We start from the raw sequence: 12,914 nt of genomic DNA on the forward strand, positions 1-12,914 counted from the left end.
ACACCTGTAGTCTCAGCTACTTGGGAGGCTGAGGCAGGAGAATCACGTGAACTCGGGAGGCAGGGGTTGCAGTAAGCCAAGATTGCACCACTGTACTCCAGCCTGGGCGACAGAGTGAGACTCCATCTCAAAAAATATTAATAGGACTGTGCACAGTGGCTCATGCCTGTAATCCCAGAACTTTGGGAGGCCGATATGGATAAATCACGAGGTTAAGAGATTGAAATCATCCTGGCCAATATGATGAAACCCCGTCTCTACTAAAAATACAAAAATTAGCTGGGCATGGTGGGGGTGCCTGTATTCCCAGCTACTTGGGAGGCTGAGGCAGGAGAATTGCTGGAACCTTGGAGGTGGAGTTTACAGTGAGCTGAGATCAGGCCACTGCACTCCAGCCTGGGCAACAGAGGGAGACTCTGTCTCAAAATAATAATAATAACAATAATGTGACACATTTACAACCTAGTTTTTTAAATTTAAATCCCAAATACAAAGTTTATTGTTCTATTTATAAATCTAAAAGAAATAACTATTGGCCAGGCGCAGTGGCTCTTGCCTGTAATCCCAGCACTTTGGGAGGCCGAGGCGGGCAGATCATGAGGTCAGGGGATCAAGACTGTCCTGGCTAATGTGGTGAAACCCCGTCTCTACTAAAAATACAAAAAAATTAGCTGGGCTTGGTGGCAGGTGCCTGTAGTCCCAGCTACTGGGGAGACTTGGTTGGAGAATCGCTTGGACCCGGGAGGTGGCGGTTGCAGTGAGCCGAGATCACGCCACTGTACTCCAGCCTGGGCAATAGAGTGAGGCTTCGTCTCAAAAAACAAACAAACAAACAAACAAAAATTATTACCTTCACTTTTTTTTTTTTTTTAGATACCTTCACCTTTTTTAAATGTAGCAAACCTAATAAAACTCAGGTTGGCTCCATACAACTCCTTTAAATCATAATATCTATTTGTAACTTCATTAAATTTCCTTAAACTTTTTTTTGTTTGTTTTTTCGAGACAGGGTCTCACTTTGTCGCTCCGGCTGGAGTACACTGGCACGATTATAGCTCACTGTAACCTCAAACTCTTGGCCTCAAGTGCTCGTCCAGCCTTAGCTGGGACGATAGGCATATGCCAGCATGCCCCAGCTAACTTTTTTTTTTTTTTTTTTTTTTTGAGACTGAGTCTCACTCTATTGCCTAGGCTGGAGTCCAGTAGTATGATCTCGGCTCACTGCAATTTCTGCCTCCTAGGTTCAAGCGATTCTCATGTCTCAGCCTCCCACATAGCTGGGATTAAAGGCACCTGCTACCATGCCTGGCTAATATTTGTATTTTTAGTAGAGATGTGGTTTTGCCATGTTGGTGAAGCTGGTCTCAAACTCCTGACCTTAAATAATCTGCCTGCCTCGGCCTCCCAAAGTGCTGGAATTAGAGGCATGAGCCACTGTGCCCAGCCTAATTTTGTATGTTATTTATTTATTTGAGATGGGGTTTCACTCTTGTTACCCAGGCTGGAGTGCAATGGTGCGATCTCGGCTCACTGCACCCTCTGCCTTCTGGGTTCAAGCAATTCTCCTGCCTCACCCTCCCGAGTAGCTGGGATTACAGGCACATGCCACCATGCCCAGCTAATTTTTGTATTTTTAGTAGACAGGGTTTCACCTCGATGACCAGGATGGTCTCGATCTCTTGACCTCGTGATCCACCCGCCTCGGCCTCCCAAAGTGCTGGGATTATAGGCGTGAGCCACTGCACCCGGCCTTTACCTCCATATTTTAAAATAACATTACTGTGTTTTTTTGTTTTGAGATGGCATCTCACACTGTTGCCCAGGCTGGAGTGCAATGGTGAGATCTCAGCTCATTGCAACCTCTGCCTCCCAGGTTCATGGGATTTTCCTGCCTCAGCCTCCCAAGAAACTGGGCTTACAGGTGCACACCACCACACCTGGCTAATTTTTTTTTTTTTTGTATTTTTTAGTACAGACAGGGTTTCACTATGTCGGCCAGATTGGTCTCAAACTCCTGACCTCGTGATCCACCCACCTTGGCCTCCCAAAGTGCTGGGATTACAGCTGTGAGCCACCGTGCCCAGCCTGTTATTTCTTATTTTAAGTCTTGCTATTGTCTGTGGAATTCTACATTAGGATGAATTCTGCAGTAAGTAACACAGTCCTAATAGTGGCTAAAGCAATTAAGACATTTAATTATGCCACTGGATCAACAGTCTGGAGGTTTGAGGATTCAGAGCAGGTCTGGTGGTGTGCAGACATCAGGATATTGCCGTCATGAACTGTGTGTTTCTGTTCAGGTCCCCTGTCCCCTTTTGGTGGCAAGAGTGCCACAGCTCCAAGCCTCCCATTGTCACACATTCCATGATAGGGTGGAAAGCGGGAAAGAAGAAGACATAAAAGGGAAAAGCTCATGTCTAACAGAGAAAAACATCTATGCAATGGAATAATGAAAGTCTGTGCTGTAAAAATGTCTTTATCTGTGTTGTTACTAAGTCATAACTATATTAGTTTCCTGTAATCAGTTGCCTTTGTTACAGTGGCAGCTGTAACAAAGTACCAAAAAGTGTGGGTTAAATAAAACAACAAAAATGTATTCTCACAGTTCTGGAGGCCAGAAGTATAAACTTAGTATCACTGGGCTGAAGTCAAGCTGTGGGCCAGAGTTTGCTTCCTTCAGAAACTCTAGGGGAACATCCCTTCCTGGCCTCTTCCAGCTTTGTGTGGTCACTGGCATTCCTTGGCGTGTGGTCAAATCTCACTTCAATCTTCAAGCCCAGCACCATCCACTCTGCTCTGTCTTCCCATTGCCTTTTCCTCTGTGTATTTGTGTCAAATCTGCCTCCCTCTTACAAGAATACATGTGATTGCATTGAACACCACTAGAGTCATCCAGGATAATCTCTTCTCAAGAGCCATTGATTTAATCACAACTTCAGAGACTTCAACACATAAAGTAACATTTACTGGTTCCATCCAAGTGTTAGGATCTAATATCATTGGAGACCATTAATAAATCTGCTACAATGACCTAGTAAACCACAGGTAAATTAACACAATTTAGTTAATACAATTAACTTAGGAAAAGATCTCCTAAGTAAATTTGACTGGACTCTCTAGTTTCCATGACAGAATTTCTCTCTAGCCTTTTTCTCCATTCATTGTAAAGAAGTAAGGACTTTCCTTATCAGATTGCTTTATTACAGAGATTGTTTTTACTCAAAACTAAGTTTACCAAATTTGATTTAGATCAGTGGTTCTCAGTGGGGATAGTATGGCCCATAAGGGACTTCTGGAAGTTTGTGACAGGCATTTCTTCTGGCTGTGACAATGCTAGGTGGGGGCGGAGATGGATAGTGCTGGTATGGGGAGAAGACTAGGGATACTTCCCAACCTTCAATGTGCAGGATAGTCCTGCATCAAATAGCCCACAGGATACCCTTGTAGATGAAAAATCACATTACTTATTTATATTTCAGATGGTGTCTTGCTGTCATTCAGGCTGGAATATAGTGGTGTGATCATAGCTCACTGTAGCCTCCATCTCATGAGATCAAGCAGTCATCCTGCCTTAGCTTCACAAGTATCTGGAACTATAGGTATGCACCACCATGTCCAGCTAACTTATTTATTATTTTTGAGATGGAGTCTCACTCTGTTGTCCAGCTGGAGTATAGTGGTGTGCTCTCGGCTCACCACAACCTCTGCTTCCCGGGTTCAAGCAATTCTTCTGCCACAGCTGGGATTACAGGCATGCGCCATGACGCCCAGCTAATTTATTTTTATTTTTAGTAGAGATGGTGGGCACCATAGTGGCCAGGCTGGTCTTGAACTCCTGACCTCAAGTGATCTGCCTGCCTTGGCCTCCCAAAGTGCTGGGATTAGAAGCATGAGCCATCATGGCCTACCTATTTTTTTTTCCTTTCTTTTCTTTCCTTTTTTTTTTTTTTTCTGAGACATGATCTCTCAGTTTGTTGCCCAGGCTAGAGTCCAGTGTCATGATCATTGTAGCTCTGTGCAACCTGAAACTCCTGAGCACAAGCAATCCTTTTGCCTCAGCCTCCCAGCTAGGACCACTGGTGCACATTGCTATGCCTGACTAATTTTTCTTTATCTTTCTTTTTTTTTTTTTTTTTGAGACAGAGTTTTGCTCTGTCCCCCAGGCTGGATCAGTGGTACAATCTCAGCTCACTGCAACCTCTGCCTCTCAGGTGATTCTTGTGCTTCAGCCCATCTCTTAGGTGACTGGGATTATAGGCACACACCAGCGCTGTCGGCTAATTTTTGTATTTTTTGTAGAAATGGGGTTTCACCATATTGGACAGGATGGTCTTGATCTCTTGAACTCATGATCTGCCTGACTTGGCCTCCCTAAGTGCTGAGATACAGGTGTGAGCCACTGTACCCGGCCAATTTATATATTTTTTAAGACATGGGGTCTCCCTGGGTTGCCCAGGTTGGTCTCAAACTCCTGGGCTCAAGTGATCCTCCTGCCTTGGCCTCCCAAAGGGCTGGTATAGGCATGAGCCATTGTGCCCAGCCAGGCTTCTTACTATGTGTCTTACATCATGTTCAACATTTTCCAGCACCTTGTTATTGTTAAAAATGGCCTTATGCTTCATACATACTTGACAAGATAAATTTTTATTAGATATAGGTCTCACCGTGTTGCGCAGGCTGGAGTGCAGTGGTGGTGCGATCACAGCTCACTACAGCCTTAACCTCCTGGGCTCAAGTGATTCTCCTACCTCAGCCTCCAGAGTAGCAGGGATTGCAGGCACACACCACCACACCTGGCTAATTTTTTTATTATTTATTTATTTATTTTTGAAGACGGGGTTTCACCATGTTGGTCAGGCTGGTCTTGAATTCCCAACCTCAGGTGATCCACCCGCTTTGGCCTCCAAAGTGCTTGGATTACAGGCGTGAGCCACCACGCCCAGGCCACCTGACTAATTTTTTAAAATTCTTTTTGTATAGATGGGGGTCTCACTAGGTACCCAGGCTGGTCTTAAATTCCTGAGCTCAAGTGATCCTCCTGCCCGAGCCTCCCAAAGTGCTAGAATTACAGGCATGAGCCACCACACCCAGCCAAATTTACAATTAAAAAAAACTCTTATATCTAAAAACAAGTGGCAAGGCCAGTTATTTTATAGGTAAGGAAGGTGATACTCATAGATGTGAACACTCTAGCTGGGTGTGGTGGGTCACGTCTGTAATCCCAGCACATTGGGAGGCTGATTCTGGCGGATCACTTGAGGTCAGGAGTTCGAGAGCAGCCAGGGCAACAAATCAACCGCCGTCTCTACAAAGTAAAAATTAAGAAATTATCTGGGGGGGTAGCTGGGCATGGTGGGTGGCTCATGCCTGTAATCCCAGCACTTTGGGAGGCTGAGGTGGGCAAATCACTTGAGATCAGGAGTTCAACCTGGCTAACATGGTGAAAACCCGTCTCTACTAAAAATACAAAAATTAGCTGGTTGTGGTGGTGCACAACTGTAGTTCCAGCTACTCTGGAGGCTGAGGCAAGAGAATTGTTTGAACCTGGCAGGCAGAGGTTGCAGTGAGCCAAGATCCCACCATGCACTCTAGCTTGGGCGACAGAGTGAGATTCCATCTCAAAATATATATACATATATATGTAACCTTAAAATCCTGGGCTCAGGTGATTCCTTCCCCTTCAGCCTCTCAAGTAGCTTGGACTACAGGTGCACCACCACCCCCAGATATACATACAGATTTTAAGGTTACAGTGAGCTGTAATGATGCCATTGCACTCTAACCTGGGTAACAGAGTGAAATTCTTGTTTCTAAATCAATCAATTAATTAAATAGAGGTAAAGAATCTTGCCAAACTTCATAGACCTGGCAAATCAGAATGCTGGGGAATAAGCATAAGGATCTGACTCCTTGACCTAGAGTAATGGAAAGAGCATTAAACTAGCCCTAGTTCAGCTTTATGGTCCAGGTGGGTAACCCTCTTCCTTCCTCCAGCCCTCAGTGAGTTTCTCATCTGTGAAGTGTCTAGCTTGGCTTGGCTGATCTGAAAGAAATGTTTGCAGTTTTGTTGTTGCTGTTGTTTTGCTTCTTTTGGAGATAGAGTCTTGCTCTATTGCCTAGACTGGAGTACGGTGATGAGATCATGCCTCACTACAGCCTGGATCTTCCAGTCTCCAGTGATCTTCCCACCTCAGCCTCCAGAGTATCTGAGACTACAGGTGCACCACCACGCCAACTAATTTTTAAAAATTTTTTGTAGAGACGGGTTTTTGTCATGTTACCCAGGCTGGCCTCAACGTCCCGTGCTCAAGCCATCTCCCTGCCTCAGCCTCCCAAAGTGCTGGGATTACAGGCATGAGCCACTGCACCCAGCCTAAAATTAATTTTACTTGTTTCTTTTCACCTTTTAAAAGGTGGCTACTAGAAAAATTAAAAGCACCTACAGGTATCACTAACTCTAACTCCGGAAGTTAGAGGAATTAACACTAACTCACTCTGGAAGTTAGAGTCACGAATACTAACTCACTTTTAATTTACTCTTACTCTGGAAGTATGGAGTTGCCATTTTAAGATGAAGAAAACTGTAAGACAAACAGATTTTCTCTGTTTTAGCGTTCTGACTCTAACCCCACCAGCAAACATGGAACTGTCCCCATGAACCTTTAAAATGGCTATGCTGTCTGGGCACGGTGGTTCACACCTGTAATCCCAGCACTTTGGGAGGCTGAGTCCGGCAGATGGCCTGAGGTCAGGAGTTCGAGACCGGCCTGGCCAACGTGGTGAAACCCCGTGTCTACTAAAAATACAAAAATTAGCTGGGCATGGTGGTGCGCGCCTGTAGTCCCAGCTACTGTGGAGGCTGAGGCAGGGAGAACAGCTTGAACCCGAGAGGCGGAGGCTGCAGTGAGCCAAGATAGTGCCACTACACTCCAGCCTGGGTGACAAGAGTTAAACTCCGTCTCGAAATAAATTAAATGGTTTTGCTTACTGTGCAGCTAGGGGTTTGCGGATATCCTGTTCTGGGAATATTGCTAGCAGTTTGGATTTCGGGAGATAACAGAGTACTGCCCCTCTTTTCTTTCTTAAAGCTTATTTTATTATTACGATTTTTTTGAGCCAGAGTCTCGCTCTGTCGCCCGGGCTGGAGTGCAGTGGCACGATCTTGGCTCATCGCAACCTTTCCCTTCCAGGTTCCAGCGATTCTCCTTCCTCATCTTCCCGAGTAGCTGGGATTACAGGCACCCGCCAACACGCCCAGCTAATTTTGTGTTTTTAGTAGAGAAGGGGTTTCGCCCTGTGGGCGAGGCCGGTCTCAAACTCCCGACCTCAGGTGATCTGCCCGCCTCGGCCTCCCGAAGTGCTGGGATGACAGGCGGGAGCCACCGCGCCCGGCCTCGTTTCCCAGTTTATTAAACTGTCTATTGTGAAAAACTTTAAACGTACAATATCGTGTCATTCCATTATTTCTTGATTGGAAATTCCATCAGGGCAGAGGCCTTTGATTTTCACCGTCTGCCAAGACCTCAGCAACCCCAGGGAATGTTTCCAAATCATGAATAACTGGCACGAGGGCTTCTCCGGGGCCTGCCTCAGGTCCCCTCGCAGCGCCGAGCACAGTCCTGGGAGCCGTTTGCCGACTCAAGACATCTTGTCCTGGTTTCTCCCGCCAGGCCTAGTCTTCCCCGGGGCACTCACGCGGCCACCTCCAGGCGCGGGTTTGGACGGGGCTGCCAGAATGGGAGGAGCCCTGACTTCCAACTGAACAAAGTTTTTCCCTTGGAGCCCGTCGGTCCCAGCCCCACCCGGGCTAGAGGCCGCCTCACAAACTAGGCCTCTACCGCCAGCACCACTCGCGCGCGTTCTCCTCTCTTCAGCCCTCCCTTCCCCTCCCCCTCAGCTGTGGCGGTTGGTCGCGCGCCGTCGTCCCATTTCCCGCCCCCTCAGCTAACGAGCGGGCTCTAGACCCTCTGAGATTGGCTGTGCTTGAGTGCATCTTCTCTCAGTGTCTCTGATTGGTCGCTGGACGCGCGGGATGCGCGTTCCCATTGGCTAGGCCAGGGCGCCTGCGCGGCGGGGTTCTCGGTCGCCAGCCATTCCTGGGGAGGACTGCCGGTCGTTCGGACGTTTCGCTTGTCGCTGAAGGAGAGGTCCGCGCTCTCCGGGAAGGCGGCTGCGGCGACAAGATGAAGATATTTGTGGGCAATGTCGACGGGGCGGATACGACTCCGGAGGAGCTGGCAGCCCTCTTTGCGCCCTACGGCACGGTCATGAGCTGCGCCGTCATGAAACAGTTCGCCTTCGTGCACATGCGCGAGAACGCGGGCGCGCTGCGCGCAATTGAAGCGTTGCATGGCCACGAGCTGCGGCCGGGGCGCGCGCTCGTGGTGGAGATGTCGCGCCCAAGGCCTCTCAATACTTGGAAGATTTTCGTGGGCAATGTGTCGGCTGCATGCACGAGCCAGGAACTGCGCAGCCTCTTCGAGCGCCGCGGACGCGTCATCGAGTGTGACGTGGTGAAAGGTAACGCGGAGGCGCGCGCGGGGGCGGGGGCGCGCTCGGGGCACTCTGCCTGTTAGCCACGCCTCTTACCCGGGGGTCGGTCACTTCGCGGTTGGGTGGGGTGGGGATGTGCGCGGGAGCAGGCCGGAGGTGTTGGGGGTGCGTTGGGTAGAGCCACCCTCCTCCCCTGCGGTCCAGGAACCGTCCACCAAGTAGGAGGAAGCGGCTCTGGGTGGGTGCGGCGGCCACTGCGAGCCAAGCTACGGGGCCGGGGACGCGCCTGAGAGCCTTGCGAGTGTACCGGGGGCGCGCCTTCTCCTGGTCTCCTGGGCCTGGCACCCAGCGGAAATTGGGAAGTGACGGGCACAAGCCGGATCATGAAGCGGGGAAGATTTCTCCACTTCCCCACTTCCTCTCCAGACGTCGGTCAGAGCAAGGGAAGAGGGAAAAGGTGGGGGCTGACGCCCCAAGGCCGCCCTCGTGTTCCCTCCCGATGAATGTGCTCAAGCGGAAGGTAACGGGGCCCTTGGACGTTTCTCGGGCTGGGGTCTTTTAGTATTGTCTGGCGTGGGTCTCTCATGGGGCACAGTTACACGTGGGTACGAGAGGGGCCCCTTCCGAACTACTTTGGCCTTTCAGTGTTAAGTGGGTTAGGTGTGGCATCTCTGTTCTTTACTCCTCCCTCAAACTTGGGATTTTTCTTTGGGCTCGATTTTAATCTGTCAGCTGGAAACCCCAGCCTTTTGCATGTGCAAGGAAGCTTGTTTTAAGAAGGCCCCTTCTGCGTAGTTTTCATATGCCAAGCCAGTGCCCCAGGGCAGTGTCATTCTTTCATAAGCTTGGTGACTTTGCAAGGGGGCATACTCTGGCTCAGGGGGTCCTGGAGCGGGGTATGTGAGAGGTCTTCGTGGCTAAACACGATTTACTGAATCAGTAGTAGTCATTGCTTGAGTAGTTTAATCCTCAGGCAGATCCCTAGTTTGCCTTTTCTTCGAGAAAAATGTGTCACCAGAATTTAAGCCTGACTAGGGGCCCAGTTGATTTTTTTTCATAGCCTGAGTTTTTATCCCCTAAGCTCTTGGTCTTTTACATTGGCAAGGTTGGGTGGGTCAGCCCTTGTGTAGGTGGCCAGTCTCTGCTCCACTTGGGAACAGATCGGCGTTAACTTTGCCCTGTCATCTTGGAGGATGCCCCCTGGGAGTATCTGATGCCCTACTCCTGGTGGGTTCATACCTGCTCATACCCTGTGTGAGAAGTTTCAGGGATAGGAAACCAGTGTGGGTGCAGGTGCTTATTCATCCCAGCAAGATATTTTATTTGCTGTCCTGGAAAGGCATATCTTTGGGGCCATTCCTAGTCTTTTCTTTAAGTGGGGGAAATATAAAGGGTCATAGTGTCCACTGCTAGGAACAAGTCCTTGTTCTGCATTAATACTGCATTCTATTTTCCTCAACTCAGGTTATACAAGTCCACGACTATCCGGAATCGGGCTTTCCTGCTGGGTGCTCTGAGGCAGGCTGTATGGTGCATGGATTTTTGCTTTTGATTAGAGTAAAAGCGTGGGGGAGGGTCTCAGATTGGGTAGTTGTCCAGCAAAAGGGTGGGGTATATGAGTCTTTAGGAGAGTTTTGTTTTTAATTGACTTACCAAGTTTCTTATGTGGTTGTTAGGTAGGGTGCCTACTAGGTTGAGAGTCTAGAGTCAAACATCTGAAAAGACAGTCATCCTGGAACTCAAGCTTCTTGCTTGTTTTCAGGTGGTAAAGAAAGCCAAAAATTTGCCTGAATTTGCTTGGGACCCAACACCAAGTGACAATGGGGGTGAAGTGCATAACTGCACATGAATTTTTAGAGCTCCTGGCTGGCTCCTTGTGAGAGTTAAAGGGAGATTTGTGCATTTTGTTCCTTTGTAAACAGTTGATTAGCAGAAATGCATTGACTTGCTCAGGGAATGGTGGTCAACTATTTGTAGTTATACTGTTGTGTAGCAGAGCTCCTGATACACTTCAATGTAAGAGACTGGGAAAGATTTGAACATCATCTCCACTGATGCCTTTTTATATCTTTATGATGAAAGAAAGTGAGGGTTGAAAGTTGGGAGTGTAGCAGAAGCAACTGATTCTCTGAAGAGTGTACTCATTTCTTGGGCTGGGAAGGTCATTTGATTGAGTCTTCTCATGTTGGCTGACAGGGCTGTGAAAAGCACAGAAACTTGGGGTTGTCAAGCTGGACAACCAGCTCTGTTTTATTTCACTGGAAAAAAAAACAGCGTAGTTGCTTGGTTACTCCAGGAGCTTAGATGGGATTTGTAGAACAGAAATCTCAATAGCAACAGTGGATGGTAACCACTCCACAGCTTCCTCCTATTGGGTGTTCAAAGATGAACAGCTTCCGGAACCACTACAGACTTCAGGGGAGATCTGAAAGACAAAAGAGGAAAATATCTCCTTTTCATTTTTGTGAGTGACTGTTTCTTCTTCCTATACAGAGTTCTGTAGTTTCAAGTTTAAGATTTTTAGTCTTAGGATAGGAGAACTTGTTTTTCTGGATTCGCTTAACATTCGTACTAGAGGGATTATGATGCCACCAAACCATTTGGAGATCTCTGTAAAACTTTAGTTGATAGTCCCAGTGCAGTGATTTCCTTCAGTTTCTTTGAATTAACTCCCCCAGGCAAGGGTCCCTGGAATTCTAAAGACCTCTGGTTTTTCTTTATTGTCTTAGGAGTTGTTGGGTCTTAGGGGATCTTTAATATAGCTAGGTCTGAGCTTTGCTCTTTACTGTGATGGGGCTTGTCACCGATGCAGTTGAGTTAGGTGGGCAACCTGTTCACATTTTCCCCTCCAGGCTTAAAAACTTCCTGATACAATTTGATTATAATTGTATCAGACTGATTTTTAAATTTTGTATTTATTGTTAAATTTTTTTTATTTTTATTTTTTTAATAGAGACAGGGTTTCACCATATTGGCCAGGCTAGTCTTGAACTCTTGATCTCAGGCGATCTGCCTGCCTTGGCCTCCCAAAGAACGGATTACAGGCGTGAACCACCATGCCCAGCCATGTTTTTTATTAGTATTTTTTGAGACGGAGTCTTGTTCTGTCCGCCCAGGCTGCAGTAGTGGCTCAATCTCCGCTCACTGCAACCTATGCCTCCTAGGTTCAAGCAGTTCTGCCTCAGCCTCTCGAATAGCTGTGACTACAGGTGCATGCCACCACACCTGGCTAGTTTTTGAATTTTTAGTACAGATGGGGTTTCACTATGTTGGCCAGTCTGGTCTTGAACTCCTGACCTCAGGTGATCTGCCTGCCTCGGCCTTCCAAAGTGCTGGGATTACAGGTGTGAGCCACCACGCCCAGGCTGGATTTTAAAATTTTTTGATCAGTTATACAACTCATCTGGGCAGTCATTTAAATTGTATATGTGAAATCTAAATTTTCAAATTTCACCATTTGGTCTCAATAAAACCCAGCTAAAGAGGGAAACAGTGAGATGTCCAAATGATCTTGTAAGCCCATGGAAGCTTTTGTCTTATTCTAGTGTCAGGAATTTGTAGCTAGAATAATCAGGACTAATAATATTGTTTGTTAATATTCCTTCAGAATGCCTGGAGGCCCCTCTCCCCAACATATGCCTGTGAGCTCTAGCAACTCTTTCTGCTTTGTCTTCACTTTGGGCCTTTCTGCTTCCCATCTCCAGGTGGTTTTGCCATTCCCGAGGGTTGCCTTAGCCTCTGCTTTTATTTTTATTTTTTATTATTAAAAAATTTTTGTTATATGTTTGTTTACTTATTCATTTAGAGATAGGGTCTTGCTTTGTTGCTCATGCCAGAGTGCAGTGGCATGATGTGGCTGACTGCAGCCTTGACCTCCTGAGCTCAAGCCATCCTTCCACCCAGTCTCTTAAAGTATTAGGATTACGGGAGTAAGCCACCATGCCTGGCCCAGCCTCTGCTTTTAAAAGGATCTTAGGCCACATGCTGGTTTTTTTTTTTTTTTTTTAGCTTACTCTAACCAAAGTAGAGCTGAGAGATCACAGGACGACTCTAGTGCCTTATGGCTAGGCCAAAAGGAACACTTTGTTTTTCACAGGTAGTATATAAGGCTCTGGCCATGGGAGTGTTGAGGACAGAGTTGTGATAATTCATTTTGTTCTTTTCTTTTGTGGTGGTTTCGCTCTTTTTGCCCAGGCTGGAGTGCAGTGGCACAATCCTGGCTCACTGCAACTCCCACTTCCCAGGTTCAAGTAATTCTCCTGCCTCAGTCTTCTGAGTAGCTGGGATTACAGGTGCATGCCACCATGCCTGGCTAATTTTGTATTTTTAGTAAAGATGGGGTTTCACCATGTTGGTCAGTCTGGTCTCAAACTCCTGACCTCAGGTCATATGCCTGCCTGGGCCTCCCAGAGTGTTGGGAT

General features: G+C 47.3%; 1 protein-coding gene across 5 annotated transcripts in view; it reads left to right on the plus strand.

The window, feature by feature from the left end:
* The first annotated feature begins 8,092 nt into the window (after window positions 1-8,092).
* Window positions 8,093-12,914, plus strand: part of RBM4 (RNA binding motif protein 4) — a 71,161-nt gene continuing 66,339 nt past the window's right edge. For all 5 annotated transcript variants that reach the window (XR_013523512.1, XR_013523510.1, XM_054241081.2 and 2 more), the window contains exon 1: window positions 8,093-8,520. Coding sequence is in view for 3 of the 5 variants with exons in the window: in XM_054241081.2 (XP_054097056.1) it covers window positions 8,184-8,520 (337 nt within the window). In the remaining 2 variants the exon portion in view is untranslated. The remainder of the gene's footprint in view (window positions 8,521-12,914) is intronic.

Source organism: Callithrix jacchus, chromosome 10 (assembly GCF_049354715.1).
Source record: "Callithrix jacchus isolate 240 chromosome 10, calJac240_pri, whole genome shotgun sequence".
Taxonomy (NCBI): Eukaryota; Metazoa; Chordata; class Mammalia; order Primates; family Cebidae; genus Callithrix; species Callithrix jacchus.